At 37.9% G+C, this 13,273-nt stretch overlaps 1 protein-coding gene across 1 annotated transcript in view; it reads right to left on the reverse strand.

Annotated features, from left to right (window-relative positions):
- Positions 1–5,137: 5,137 nt before the first annotated feature.
- The window catches only part of rpn1 (ribophorin I), a 9,004-nt gene continuing 868 nt past the window's right edge, over positions 5,138–13,273 (reverse strand). The window contains exons 2-10 of the mRNA XM_052569272.1: positions 12,946–13,010; positions 11,524–11,830; positions 10,403–10,612; positions 10,033–10,225; positions 9,851–9,950; positions 9,614–9,752; positions 7,596–7,715; positions 7,267–7,512; positions 5,138–5,999 (exon numbers count right to left, since the gene is read on the reverse strand). Coding sequence (XP_052425232.1) covers positions 5,817–5,999; positions 7,267–7,512; positions 7,596–7,715; positions 9,614–9,752; positions 9,851–9,950; positions 10,033–10,225; positions 10,403–10,612; positions 11,524–11,830; positions 12,946–13,010 — 1,563 coding nt within the window. The 3' untranslated portion in view covers positions 5,138–5,816. The remainder of the gene's footprint in view (positions 6,000–7,266; positions 7,513–7,595; positions 7,716–9,613; positions 9,753–9,850; positions 9,951–10,032; positions 10,226–10,402; positions 10,613–11,523; positions 11,831–12,945; positions 13,011–13,273) is intronic.

A 13,273-nucleotide genomic window follows, 5' to 3' on the forward strand; every position in this document is an offset into this window, starting at 1 on the left:
AAGCTGCAGCTGGAATTCATCTTTCTTTATTAAAGAGAAAAACACGGGATGAAAGAAAGATGAAAGTGCATTTGAGATAAAAGTTGTTCTGAGGGGAGGATCGGGCCGCGGGCCTCGTGTCCACTTCACGGGGATGTTTTAGGGGTCATATGTTCACCTGTGGAGGGGTGTCTGTTTCCTGTTACACTATTGGAGGTCTTTGTTTCTAATAAAAAGATGAAGGCAGTGCAAGGTTTTATTAAACTGAGCAGCAAGAAAATAATGGAAAACGATTAATTCATTGACTCGGTTATTGGAAGTAGACATGAAATGTTGCAAACAACATGAAATGTAACATCTGTAATGGGATTTATTTAAATCTAGCTGGGGGATTTTGGGGAATTGTTTAGAATAGAAAAGGGGCTTGTATTAGTGGTCTGTCTTCTACTGTCACAGATAGCTGGGGAAAAACAAAGATGAATGCAAATGATAAAATGCAGCCAATCAAATAATTGTGTATAATTAGGCTTAGTCAAAAATCTGCTTAGACTTTATTTTAAGATTTCCTTACAGTGTATTTGCACAGAAATGAACTGAGGGCTATTAATTAGGGTTAAGCACTTTATTTTACAGTATGTTACAGTGTGCTTACCCAAGAATATTCTATAAGGTAACTACATGGGTTAAGGTTTAGGGGTAAGTTCAGGGTTAATACTTAGTTATTACGCAGTAACTATAATTGTTAAGTACATAAATTACACAGGACTGTACAATAAAGTGCTGCCAGTTTAGGGTTAGGGTTGCTTGTAATTATGCATATATTACTATTATTATTACTATGGTAAAAACTTGTAAGGACACCTTAAAATTAATGTTGCAGATAATCCCAAAACTTCATCTTGTTGATGTCAAACACCATCCTTACTAACTTTACAGTATTTTGTTGCAAATCCTTCGTTTTACATGATAGAAATCTTCCAAAACATACAAAGCAGAACTACGCAAAAAGACTAAGTAATAACAAATAAAGCTGCATTGATTCTAAACACACTTTGTATTGATCGTAATGTGCTTTGTGTAGTGAATTATTGAATATCAGTGTTAACTCTTGTTCCATAAACTGCCAGTTGATGTCCAGTCTGAATCTGATGAAAAAACGAATGCGATCGGTGGCTTCAACCGAAAAAGAAAGTGTTTCAGAGGCAAATGTTTACTTTTTGATGAAAGAACCATAGATGTTTTAAGTAAACAGGTGTTTTCTGTCACTAAATGGAGTGTTGTGTCAGAACCCAGCACCAGGATGCTTTAAATCCATTTCATAATTACACACAAATATCAAAGTTGTTCTGAGAGGACGTGGTTAATAAGTTGAATATTTCTCTTTGCCGGCCCAAGTCAGGTGCTACAATGTAACCTTTCAAAAACACCCCTTTCACGTAGTTGCACAGCTTGAGGTTTTCTGACAGAGTGTGTGTGTGTGTGTGTGTGTGTGTGCGTGTCATGGAGTGCGGACAGTGAGGGCGGTGTCTGTGTCACAGTAGTGATTTACGAGCGTGCTCAGTCGCAAGCTGCACAGTGCAGGATATTGTTCTCTGACACTGACGGGTCTCTCTGCAGGCCGTCAGGTGAGCCCGGGCCGGCACAATCAATCAACGGCGGGTCAGTACAGTCCCGGGGCCCGGGACCACCTCACACTCGCCTCTATTGTGGGCGCTCTATCGCTAATGAACACCGGCCAAGTTGGGACTCTTTGTTCGGTGCTGGAGGCTTCTTGAGCTTTCAGCCTGGGCTTTGAGAAACTGTCACTGAACTCTTCAGCTTGGAGCGGGTGTGTGCCCACCTCCCCCAACCCTCACATCCACCTCTCTTTCTCTGCGTCTCAACTTTCATTGTGCACCACATCAGGATACAGTACTGCTGCTGGATTCCGGTTTCAAACAGAATTTAAGCTCCGGTCTGGTCAACAGCTAAACCGCAAGCTTTGGCAGGAGCTGTACTGTATGTTCTAGATGAAGCTCTGATGGTGGGGCTTCACCCGTAACGACCCTTTCTCATTCGCCAATCAGCTCGTGCTGGAAACCAAGACAAACCTCAACGTGTCTGCATGCACGGCCTTATTATGTCAAATATCTGACATGTGGCTCAAAATCAAGACGTGAGATGAAAAGTTGTTTCTTTAAGCAATTAGCAGTGAGAGGCTGTGCTATATTGTGAATATAACACGGATGGAACGCTGTATTGACCAATCAGCATCCAGGATCTGAATTAGCAGTTGCATGTTAAAGATTCGAAACCTCAAATTAAAGTTTCACATCTAAAGACAGATTCATTGCAAAACTCACCACAACACTATATTGAGTTGTAGGTGGCTTGCAGGGTGTTGCTATGTGTTTGGGAGGCTGGAGCTAGTCTAGGAGGTCAAAAGAACCCAAAAATGCTTTGAGCACAAAACCAGTCATAAGTAGCATGGGTATATTTGTAGCAGTAGCCGACAATACATCGTATGGGTCAAAATTATCATTTTAAATTATATATCGATTTTTTGCACCCTCAGATTCCAGATTTTCAAATAGTTGTATCTCGAGCTAAATATTGTCCTATGCTAACCATACATCAAAGGAAAGCTTATTTATTTAGATGATGCATAAATTAATGTTTAAAAGGTTATTTTTTTATTATTATTATTATTACCCTCATGACTTGCTTTGTGGTCCAGGGTCACATTTTTGGTCTGTATGTATTGCTCGTATTTGTTTGGTTACACTTTATTAACTGAGTATTAATTAACTAAATGTGCTTACTATATGGTTCGGGTTAGGATGAGGATTAAGTCTAGAGTCACTTGCATGCAATTACTGTATGCATATTTTTTTTTCTATTATCATAATTAAGTGCATGCAATATTCCTAACAATGACAATGTAAAATAAAGTGTTACATTTGTTGTTGTTTTTATTGATAATATTGAATAAAAAAAAAAAGTTTTAATAAAAAATTTTATAAAATAAATAAACCTTTAGTTACATAATATCTAAAATAAGTAATTACATAAAACAATTGAATAATTGCGCTACTGTTCAAAGGACTGAGGATGGTTAAGTTTTTAAATGTGCCTGCGCTAGGCTGCTTTTATTTGATCAGTAGATCAATATTGTGAAATGTTATTGCAGTTTAAAAGAACAGTTTTGTGCTTAAATATATTTAAAAATCTAAACAGTAATGCTTCAAGCCTTTATGCATATTTCATTGTAAAGTTATATACAATGCACATTTGTAATTGTATCGATTGCATTATATCGATATATAAATAAGTGTAAGTTTAAAATGCATTGTAATATTTGCAGCTTTCTTGTAACGTCTGAAACCGTTTTTGTCATGTGCCTTTATGCATTATATTTTCTAAAGGCGTGACACTGAACAGAAAATTATTATAATGTATTAAAACTGTGGATACAGTTATTTCTGAGTTCATGCAATGCACTAAAAGTGTAATTCATGCATTGAAATACTTCCATAATGCATTATGCTGTATATAAAGCCTCTTAATTGATTCCTGTGATACAAAGCTGAATTTTCAGCATCATTCCTCCAGTCTTCAGTGTCACATGATCCTTCAGAAATCATTCTAATATACTGATTTGCTGCTCAATAAATATTATTATCATTACTTTTTTTTAATGGTAGTTAAAAAATGTAAAACAATCAGTACCTGCACTATTATTTCAGTATTGTCTGTGTAATCAAATACTCTCACTTCAGTATGACCCAGACTGATGTACTGACAGATGTTAGTAAGTTCTGTAACTATAAACATATGAGTGATGTGCACAGAAAAACACAAGCATGCAGCCATTCTAGGGAAGTTTCTGTTTGTATGTTCTGTTCAGCATTCACACATGCCCTGGACTTTCACAAAAGCCTTCTTGACAGCATTTTGTCTGCGTATGTGTGAGAATGAGCGTTTGGCAGGGTTTCCCACCCTCCGCTGCGAAAGCCTGACCACAAACACAGAGTGCGTGCCATTGTACGGGTCGGGCCGCTCTAGGCATCAGTGCTAACAGACATTGTCTCGGTTTCCCTCCAGTGTGTATTTTCAGAATGATTATTGTACAGAATATACAATATGTCTGCGTTATCATGGAGACGAGAATGGCTCTTGTTATTTTGCCCCAGGAAACGGCCCTGCGCTGACCACTGATGACCTCACGGGGAAGGTGATGACCTCAGGTTGGCCTCTGCCAGCTTTGTGGGTTTGGCTGAGAACTGGTTACAAATCCTGCACAGAAATATGGCCATACTATACAGATTACATCAGTAATGAAGGAGAACTGGTGATTCTGTTTTTATATCATTATTATGTTTTATATCTCTGCCCATACATGCAGTGATCAAACCCTAGGTATTGCTACAAACAGCAGTGCAATGACATATTGATTTTATTTTTTGATAATAGATCAAAGATGTATTTTTTTTATCCTTTACTTATTCCAAAAGAAGGGTTAAAACATTAACTACATTTTATAATCCATGGTTTAGATTTAGGTTGAGATTGCACGAGTATGTTCTCAGTGTGTACAGAATAACAGTGCCCTCTTGTGGTCATAACATAAAAACTCATTATTGGGAGGTTTATCCAGGTTGCATTGATTTTTCTTTTTCTTTTTTACCAGCAGACCACACCATATGATATACATATATATATATATATATATAAATATACACTAAAAGCAAGAACGTTTGGACTTTATGCTGTGTGACTGAATTTTTGGGCATATGCACATTCTAGAAGGACCTCATTTGTTATTGTCAGGCTTTTGTTAAAAAAGGGTTTAATACACAGTAATTTTACAGTTATGTGTGTGTGTGAGTGTGTGTGCGCGTGCGTGCATCTATACTTGAAATATTCAAGTGTTAACATTTCTTACAACCAAAACAATAATTGATTCTCATAGTTATACATCATGAACAAGACACTTCTCAAATATATAGTTATTTTGAAAAAAAATAATATATATATTCATGGAAAAATTGGACTTCGTAATTAAGCTGAACTTCTTTTAGTTTTATTAGATATAAAGGTATCTTATGGCTTAAACATTTTAAAGTGAAAACGTTTTAATTTGTAAACGGGGTTGCATAAATCAAAATAACATCATAGGTCTGGTTTCACATACCTTATTTATTCACGGACCAATGAAAATGATTTACAAGCAACATCTGTCACATTTACCCTCGGCATACAAAAATCAGTATCATTCACTGTAGATATGAAATGCATCATTTACAAAAAAATGAAAATCATACAAAAATATGAGAAATAAAACCCCAATGGAAAATTTGCAAACATGAGCATATCAGTGGCAACCGTTTCAGGATCTGCGGTTACATACTTCTTTTTTTAGGACACAGAGCAGATCATTCTCTATTCTTTCATTTTTTTGGAAACAATAAGTGCAAAGGTGTTTTTTAGGTGAGGGTTGCAGAACTAATTTAAATTCAAACCAGACTCCAAAACTGCAGAGGAATATTAAAAGGAATCTTGTGAATGAAGACTGCATTTGACATTCAGAAACTTGAAACTTAAAAAAGAAAAAAAAAAGATTCTGCATCCAAGTACACACACACACACAAAACCCTCTTCCAAATCACACAAAACAACATGCACATCCTGCAAAAATCACTTTCACGTCCTACGAAGGCACAAGCGTGATGTTCACAGAATGATGCATATTGTTTGTGAGTGTACACTATTGATCTGTCGGTCCAGTCTGAGTATGGGTGACGTATTCTGAGGGCGAGGACATGGCCCGGCTGAAGACTGGACATCTGGTGTCTGATTTACAAGGCATCCAGAAGGCTGTCGATGCGGCTGACCAGCTCCTGCCTCTTGCCTGTCAGGGCTTTATCCGAGTCGATGTAGGTGTCCTTTTTCACCTTTCCAGCCACCAGGCGCTCGGCCTCCTGACAGGATCGGGACACCTGATCCTTCAGCTGGTTGTCCAACTTCTGGATCTCACCAACCTGCAGACAGAGAAACGGAAAACAGAGAAAAAAAAAAAATCTATCTTAAAGGGACAGTTCACCCAAAAAAAATGAAAACTGGTTCATTAAATTACTTAACCTCACGAAACACAAATTAAGATATTTTTGATGAACTCCAAGAGCTTTCTGACCCTTCATAGACAGCAAGGGAGCTACTACACTGTGGTTCAACCTTTATTTTATGAAGCTACGAGAATGCTTTTTGTGCATAAAAACTAAAATAAAAATAATAATAATTACAATTTCTTTCTCTTCATAGTGGTACATTGAAGACTGAAACAGAAGACAAGAAATTGTTGAATAAAGTTATTTTTTGTTTCTTCGCATATAAAGTACTCTCTTAGCCTCATAAAATTAAGGCTGAACTACTGATGTAACATGGACTATTTTAACAATGTATTACCGTATTTTCCGGACTATAAGTCACAGTTTTTTTTCATAGTTTGGCTGGTCCTGCGACTTATAGTCAGGTGCGACTTATTTATCAAAATTAATTTGACATGAACCGAGAGAAATCAATTAAGAGAAATGAACCAAGAGAAAACATTACCGTCTCCAGCCACGAGAGGCTGTAAACGGTAATGTTTTCTCTTGGTTCTAAATAAATGCGACTTATAATCCAGTGCAACTTACTTATGTTTTTTTTCCTCATCTTGACGTATTTTTGAACTGATGCGACTTTATACACAGGTGCGACTTATAGTCCAAAAATACGGTACTACCTTTAGGGGCCATAAATGTGGTAGTTGCGTCAGAAATAGGGATGTTATGATTCACGCAACTTACAATTAAATTTTCTCACAAAATCAGATTGAACTCGTACAGCAAATGAAAAGGTGTTCATTAGGCTATTGTTGCATGTTTCTGACAGCAGGTGGCGCTTATGAACAGCAATGATACGGTGTTTCCTGGGTTACTGCTAAAAAATAAATACAACGCATACTTTTATAAAGACAGCAACTTTCCCTCAGAGATACAGTCATAGAAATTCCTACTCCAACTGTATCGCGATTAGTTTTCGCGATTAGTTTAGCATCTCAACTGATCTTCACGGTTCACCGTTACATCTATAGCGATATATAAGCCCTCGGATTTTATCAATAACATATCTTCATTTGTGTTTTCCGGAGATGAAAAAAGGTCTGAGAATGATATTAGGTTGAGTTATTAAAGGCAGAATTTAAATTGTTAGTTGAGCCATCCTAAATATGGTTTAAAGATGGGCTTTAGAAGACATTGACTCTACTTTTTCGGCCAGGTCGGAGCCCTCTGCTTTGAGACGGGCTTGTAATGCACTGATGTCATTGGTGAGGGTGCGGTGCTCGGCCTCCAGGGTCTTGCGGCCGCTGTTCAGTGCTCCTGTATCACGGGTCTGCTTGTAGCGGTTCACAACCTCATCCATGTGGCGGTACAGACCGAGACGCTTGTTCACCAGAGTCAGGACCTGCTCGGTGATGGAGGCCACCTTCATGCGCACCTCTGCTGCTGGATCCTAGGAGGAAATGAGGAAACGACAGCTTGGTTAATGTGACACCTTCACCCTCTCTTCAACATTAGCGCATGCTCCAGACGCACCTTGGTGATGGAGAAGTCCAGGCGCACGTAGATGATGACAGTGAAAAAGAGGATGTAGAATGCCCCCACCACTAACAAAGGCTCCTGCAGCATCAGGATCTTATTGAAGGTGTAGTGAACCTAATGAGAAACACAGTTAATACTCACTCAAGGCTCAGTTTTTGAACAAGCACACTTTTGCTGAACTTTACATGCACTTCAATTCCTTTGGAAAAATCTGAAGCTACTCTGCAAATGCACCTGTACAGTCGAAGCAGAGTAGAACTGGCATGAATAATGATTAAAAATTGTTCGTAAAACTGTAAACTTTCTAATTCATGAAAATGTTAGTTGGTAAGAAAGAGCTGTTCACCTGTTCCTCACCATGTGTAAATGTGTGTAAAATTGTACGTGTTCTTTTTCGCAAACTGATGACCCTGCATTTTTGATGCAATACAATAATATTTTCCAAGTTTGTTTACCATGTATTTTTATTTACTAGGAGTTGAGAACTGTTAACTTTGGGTAAAAAGAAAGTGATCGTCACTGTCACTTTTTACCTAGCCGTCCAATCAGTGGGGGATGGGCAGGGCAAATACTACACCCACAAACCATCCTACATGTACAAGAACTGAACAAGTTAATGTTGGTGCATTTTTATATCGAGTAATATTCGTCAAAACGGATGCTAGTAATGCGTTACGGAAGCCCGTTTCCGCCACTAAATAAAACAAGATAATTACGACTTCTCAGTTCTCACAATTTTTTCTTCAGAATAGAGTTCATTTCTCACAATTTTGACTTAACTTACAATTTAAAAAAATAAATAAAAAAAAAAGTCTGAATAGCGAAATTTGAACTCACAATTGCGAGAAAAACCCCCCTCAGAATTGCAACTTCGCAATCTCAATTCAGACTTTATATCACGCAATTTTGACTTTATAACTCGCAATTCCGTTACAAAGTCAGAATTGCGATATATAAACTTGCAGTTGTGAGGACAAAAAGAAAGTCCAGAATTGCAAGACAGAAATGTTTATTTTTTACTCAATGGTGGAAACGGGCTTCTATAATATGTTGCTACTGTGGACCATAGCATTTTCAGAAGAGCACCTGACATTTCCTCAGCTGGATAAAAACGCTTTGGTAGACGCGCGTTACTTGAATATTTATTGCTAGGCATATGGCCAGTTAGTCTCTTTTTTGCATTAATGCAGTATCCTGGAGCCAAAACTGATACGGAAGTCCAGAAGATTCCACAGCATTCCTGAACGCGTTACTTACACAAGGTATAATTCAGAGGCGGGGATTACACTAATTGTGAAAGCGTGTGCACATGCACCCAATTTACGACATGACTGCAATTGATTTACATACCCTTGATGTTAAACTATCAAATCTAATGTTTACAAAGTATTTGTTTATCTGGAGGAGTTTTCGGGAAAGTGTTTTATGGGGAAATTACTCCACAATTTTCCTTAATGAGTCCCAATGTTTCTGTACTGTGAAATAACAGGTTGCAGCTGCTCAGCTTTTTGTTCAGAAATTAAAGTGTAATCCCATTACCTTCGATACACTGAATTAAAGTCTCCAAACAATACAGTAGAATCATTTAAAAAGGTGGTTTATGAATATCTTGTATTGTGTTAAATCTGGTAAAAAAAAAATAAAATAAATGCAGGAGGAAAATGATTTATTATAAGAAAATGTAAGCTGTTTAAGAAAATTATAAAAATTTAATTAGAAAAATAAACTATATTATAAAATATATAAACATTTTGCTTACATTTCCAGTTGAATAGAGCATTTACAAATTGTACTTTTTTTTTAAGTTAGTAATTTCTATTTTAGAAATTAGTTCTCTATACAGATCTAGACTAGACAATAAAACAGCTCAAATGTTCAGTCGATATTTTCTCTGCACTGCTGTAAAGAGTACCAGGACAGGACAGAGGAAGACAATGCTTTTACAGAGGTTCTGGATCCCTCCAAGAGCTTTAACACCTTTTAAAAGGCCCCTGTTGCAACTCTTATCTTACCACAACGTCCTGAATGTGCTGCTCCACCAGATTGTTCTTGGTGGCCACCAGCACAGGTCGGCCAAAGGTGTCCAGGTAAGTGTAATGCAGCTCGTCCTGACTGCGGCTGATCGGGTAGGGAGTCTCCATGTGGATATTTCTGGGGAGAACAACAGAACAGCGGTAAATCACCAGATCAAATTTAATTATGATTTTATTGGTGAGGTTTGCTCATGCTAATGTATATCAGATGCTCACTTGGCTCCTTCAGGAAGGATCAGTTTCACAGTCAGCTGGTCAATAACCTGGTCATCATAGACGTGATCAACCAGACGCATCTTCAGAGCATACTGATCTCCTAAAGGACAAGAGGATGTGGCATTATGAGTTTATTTTAATAGAAAATATTTTCATCTGTCAACCTGATACGGGACACCCACCCAGATTGTAGAGATACTCATAGCTGGGAAGATTATAACCAACGATGTAATGTGTTTTCCAGCCGCCGAACAGCGGGAAACGGGGACGGATTTCAACTTCTACAGAATCGTCTAGAACTTGGAGGTGGGATGTGGAGATGTTCCCGATCTCATCACGGTAATACACGTCTTGAGCAGAGGCTGGGAGGATGGTCTGTGAGAAGAAATAAAAGGAAGTTGAAGAAAACCAACCGCTTTCTCTACTTAAAGCCAGTTTCAAGCTTTATATAATATTAACTGTTGGCTACTGGGATGCCATGTTTAACCGAGCAAGGCTAAAGGACCAGATATAATTTTGCTAAATACTAATGAGTTGAGAGAGTTAAGTTACCTTGAAAGATTTGACTGATGAGATGCCGCTGTCAGACTGTCTCTGGTAGTCGTAGCGGGAGAAAGGGCCCTTCAGGTAAGCACCGGTGTGTCTCAGGTCGATGGTTTCCTCCACAGCGATGTTGCCCCAGTGAGAGACCTCGACAGTGCGAGTGATGCTGCTGATGGTGAGGAAGGGTGTGTTGTTCTCATAGTGGATCCTCATGGCATCCTACAAACCAGCAGTTTTCAAAAGCTCAAACACTACCGTTCAAAAATATGGGTTATTTCGAAAGAAATTAACACTTTTATCCATCAAGCACACATTAAATTGGTCAAAAGTGACAGGAAATACATTCATAATGTTACAAAAAATATACATTTAAATAATAATAAAAATATTATAATGGTTTCCATAAAAATTTCTAGATTTCCAACCCGATCTCACGGCAATTCGTAAATTTTTTACGAGGTGGCTTATTCGTACGACCACACTCGTACCAAATCATACGATTTTTGCCAAATCGTACGCATTTTATGAGTTGCACAATTCGTATGAATTTGTACGAATGACCTACACCTAACCCCGCCCCTAAACCTAAAACCGTCACTGGGGTTTAGACAAATCGGATAAAAATGTACGAGTGAGGTCGTACAAATTCGTACGAATAAGCCACCCCGTAAAACAGTACGAATTGGTCGTGAGATAGCGTTGGGATTTCAGAAGGATCGTGTGACACTAAAGACTTAAAATTAAACTTTTTTGGAATTAATTTTAAGTCTTTAGTGTCACACGATCCTTCTGAAATCCCAATGCTATCTCACGACCAATTCGTACTTATTTTACATTTTATAAAACCTTATGTGTGTGTGTATATATATGTGTGTGTGTGTGTGTGTGAGAAGTGGGGAAATTTTATTAATTTAATTTAAACTTTCACAATATTATTGTATTTACTGTATTATTGATCAAATAAAAGAGCCTTTGTGAGCCGAGAAGAGAAATCTAACTGACACCAAACTTTTTTGTATGCGAATGCTGTAAAAGAATTTCTTAACAACCAGCTAATGACAATATTATCATGTGAACACACATTTAAAGTGTGTTACAGTACAACACCAGTGCTTATTGTGGTCGGTCACCTGGCTGAAGGGAGGAACGTCTTTGAACGGTCCATATTCGATGGACTCCTCGCTCTTGGTGGGGTTGCCCAGCTTGGTGTAGCTCTCCACGGTTTTGGAGGCCAGGCGGACGCGGGTGGTCTGGGAGCGGGTGGGGTACGGGGAGAACAGGTAGTGGTTCCCCTGGAAGACCACCAGCTGTCGCTCGGCCTGCGTGATGTGGGTGGGGTAGGGCTTCAGCACGTGACTGAACACCGTCTCAACCTTCACCCGCAACTTAGCCCCCGGAGCAAGAGACGACGGTAACTGTGCCTCGAAGAATTTACCACTGCAGGGAGGCACAACAAAAACCTCTGAGCTGGAAATAATACACACAAACATCTCCAAGAATAGGAAACAAGGTATATACACAAAGAGAAGCGTGTCTTGTAGTCTAAACTGAGTCAACACTAAATCTGATGCGTACAGACCACATCTATATGCTTTTAAAAACTGGATTCAAGTTAGGGCTGCAAGACAAAGATTTTAAACCCCCCAATCAGAGCTTCTCTCTTAAAAGGATACATTTTTACTTAAACTTCTCAACCTGGCAACCACGTACACTTGCTCCCTTGGCACTGATGGGGATGTACAACAATAGTCCAACATGTGTCGGAGTTTAGCCAACATTTCAATATTCAGTTAAGGTGTAAGATAGCAGTTTGGGTTCTGTGTAGAAGCCACTTGTGCAATTCGCTGCAACTAAATCAGTGAGCTAATTAAAAGAAATCCAAACATGAATCTCAAATATATTCTTTACAATTGTGGTTGTTGGATTTGTTATTATTAAAATAGAAAATAGTTGTTGACACCATTGGAATTAATATTAGGAATTTGTTTTAGATTCTGAGAGACGCTTCTTTTCTTTAGTTTGACCAGTTGTCAATGTAGATAGTAATGGTCAATTGATGGTCACTTATATAGGATTTCAAACTATTTTAAAAAGGGTAAATAAAAGCATTAAAAAAATATGTATTTTACATTTTCATCTGAAAAGGAATAATATAAAAAAATAAAACTTGACAAGAAAATCTGTGAAACAAACAGGTGTATACTTCAGTAACTTAATGATTCTGTAAACATTACAGCATTTTTCAGGAGAAAAAAAATAAGAGAATAAAAAAAGAATAAGCAAACTATATCTGCCATACTCACAAACACTTACCAGAAGAAAAATATTGGCTGATGCTAAGAAAGAATAAAAGTCCTTGGCAATATACCGATTGTGTGTTGATATATCATAAATATAATAATGAAGTTTTCTTAATTTGTGCTTATGTGAAAGCGCAATACTTCTGATGAAACAAGACCAACTTTAAAACGAGCAATTGCAGCCCTAATTCAAATTATTTTTATTATTTAGTCACACTGGAGAATCTAATCCGGACAGTTCCCAGTGTGTACCTTTGACCTCGGACCGTTGTCTCCTTCAGCTCCAGGCTCTCATCTTCCTCTTCCTCCCCCTTTACCTGGTAAAGATAAAAAATATTGTTTTATTACCAGAACAATTTCACAACATGCAGTCTAAAGTAAGAAAAACCGGTTAGATCCAGAACACCAAATTATGTTTAGCCTTAAAAACAAGCCCTTTGTCTACAGGTCAAAGACAACTAACGTCCCCTGCAAATGAACGCTTCATATGTGGCATCAGTGCCTGTCAAACACTTAAACACGAGAAACAAACGCTTTTATTAAAAGCAAGAAACCCAAATGAGGCTGCTACGTGTTTTTG

This window comes from Carassius gibelio, chromosome B11, assembly GCF_023724105.1.
Source record: "Carassius gibelio isolate Cgi1373 ecotype wild population from Czech Republic chromosome B11, carGib1.2-hapl.c, whole genome shotgun sequence".
NCBI lineage: Eukaryota > Metazoa > Chordata > Actinopteri > Cypriniformes > Cyprinidae > Carassius > Carassius gibelio.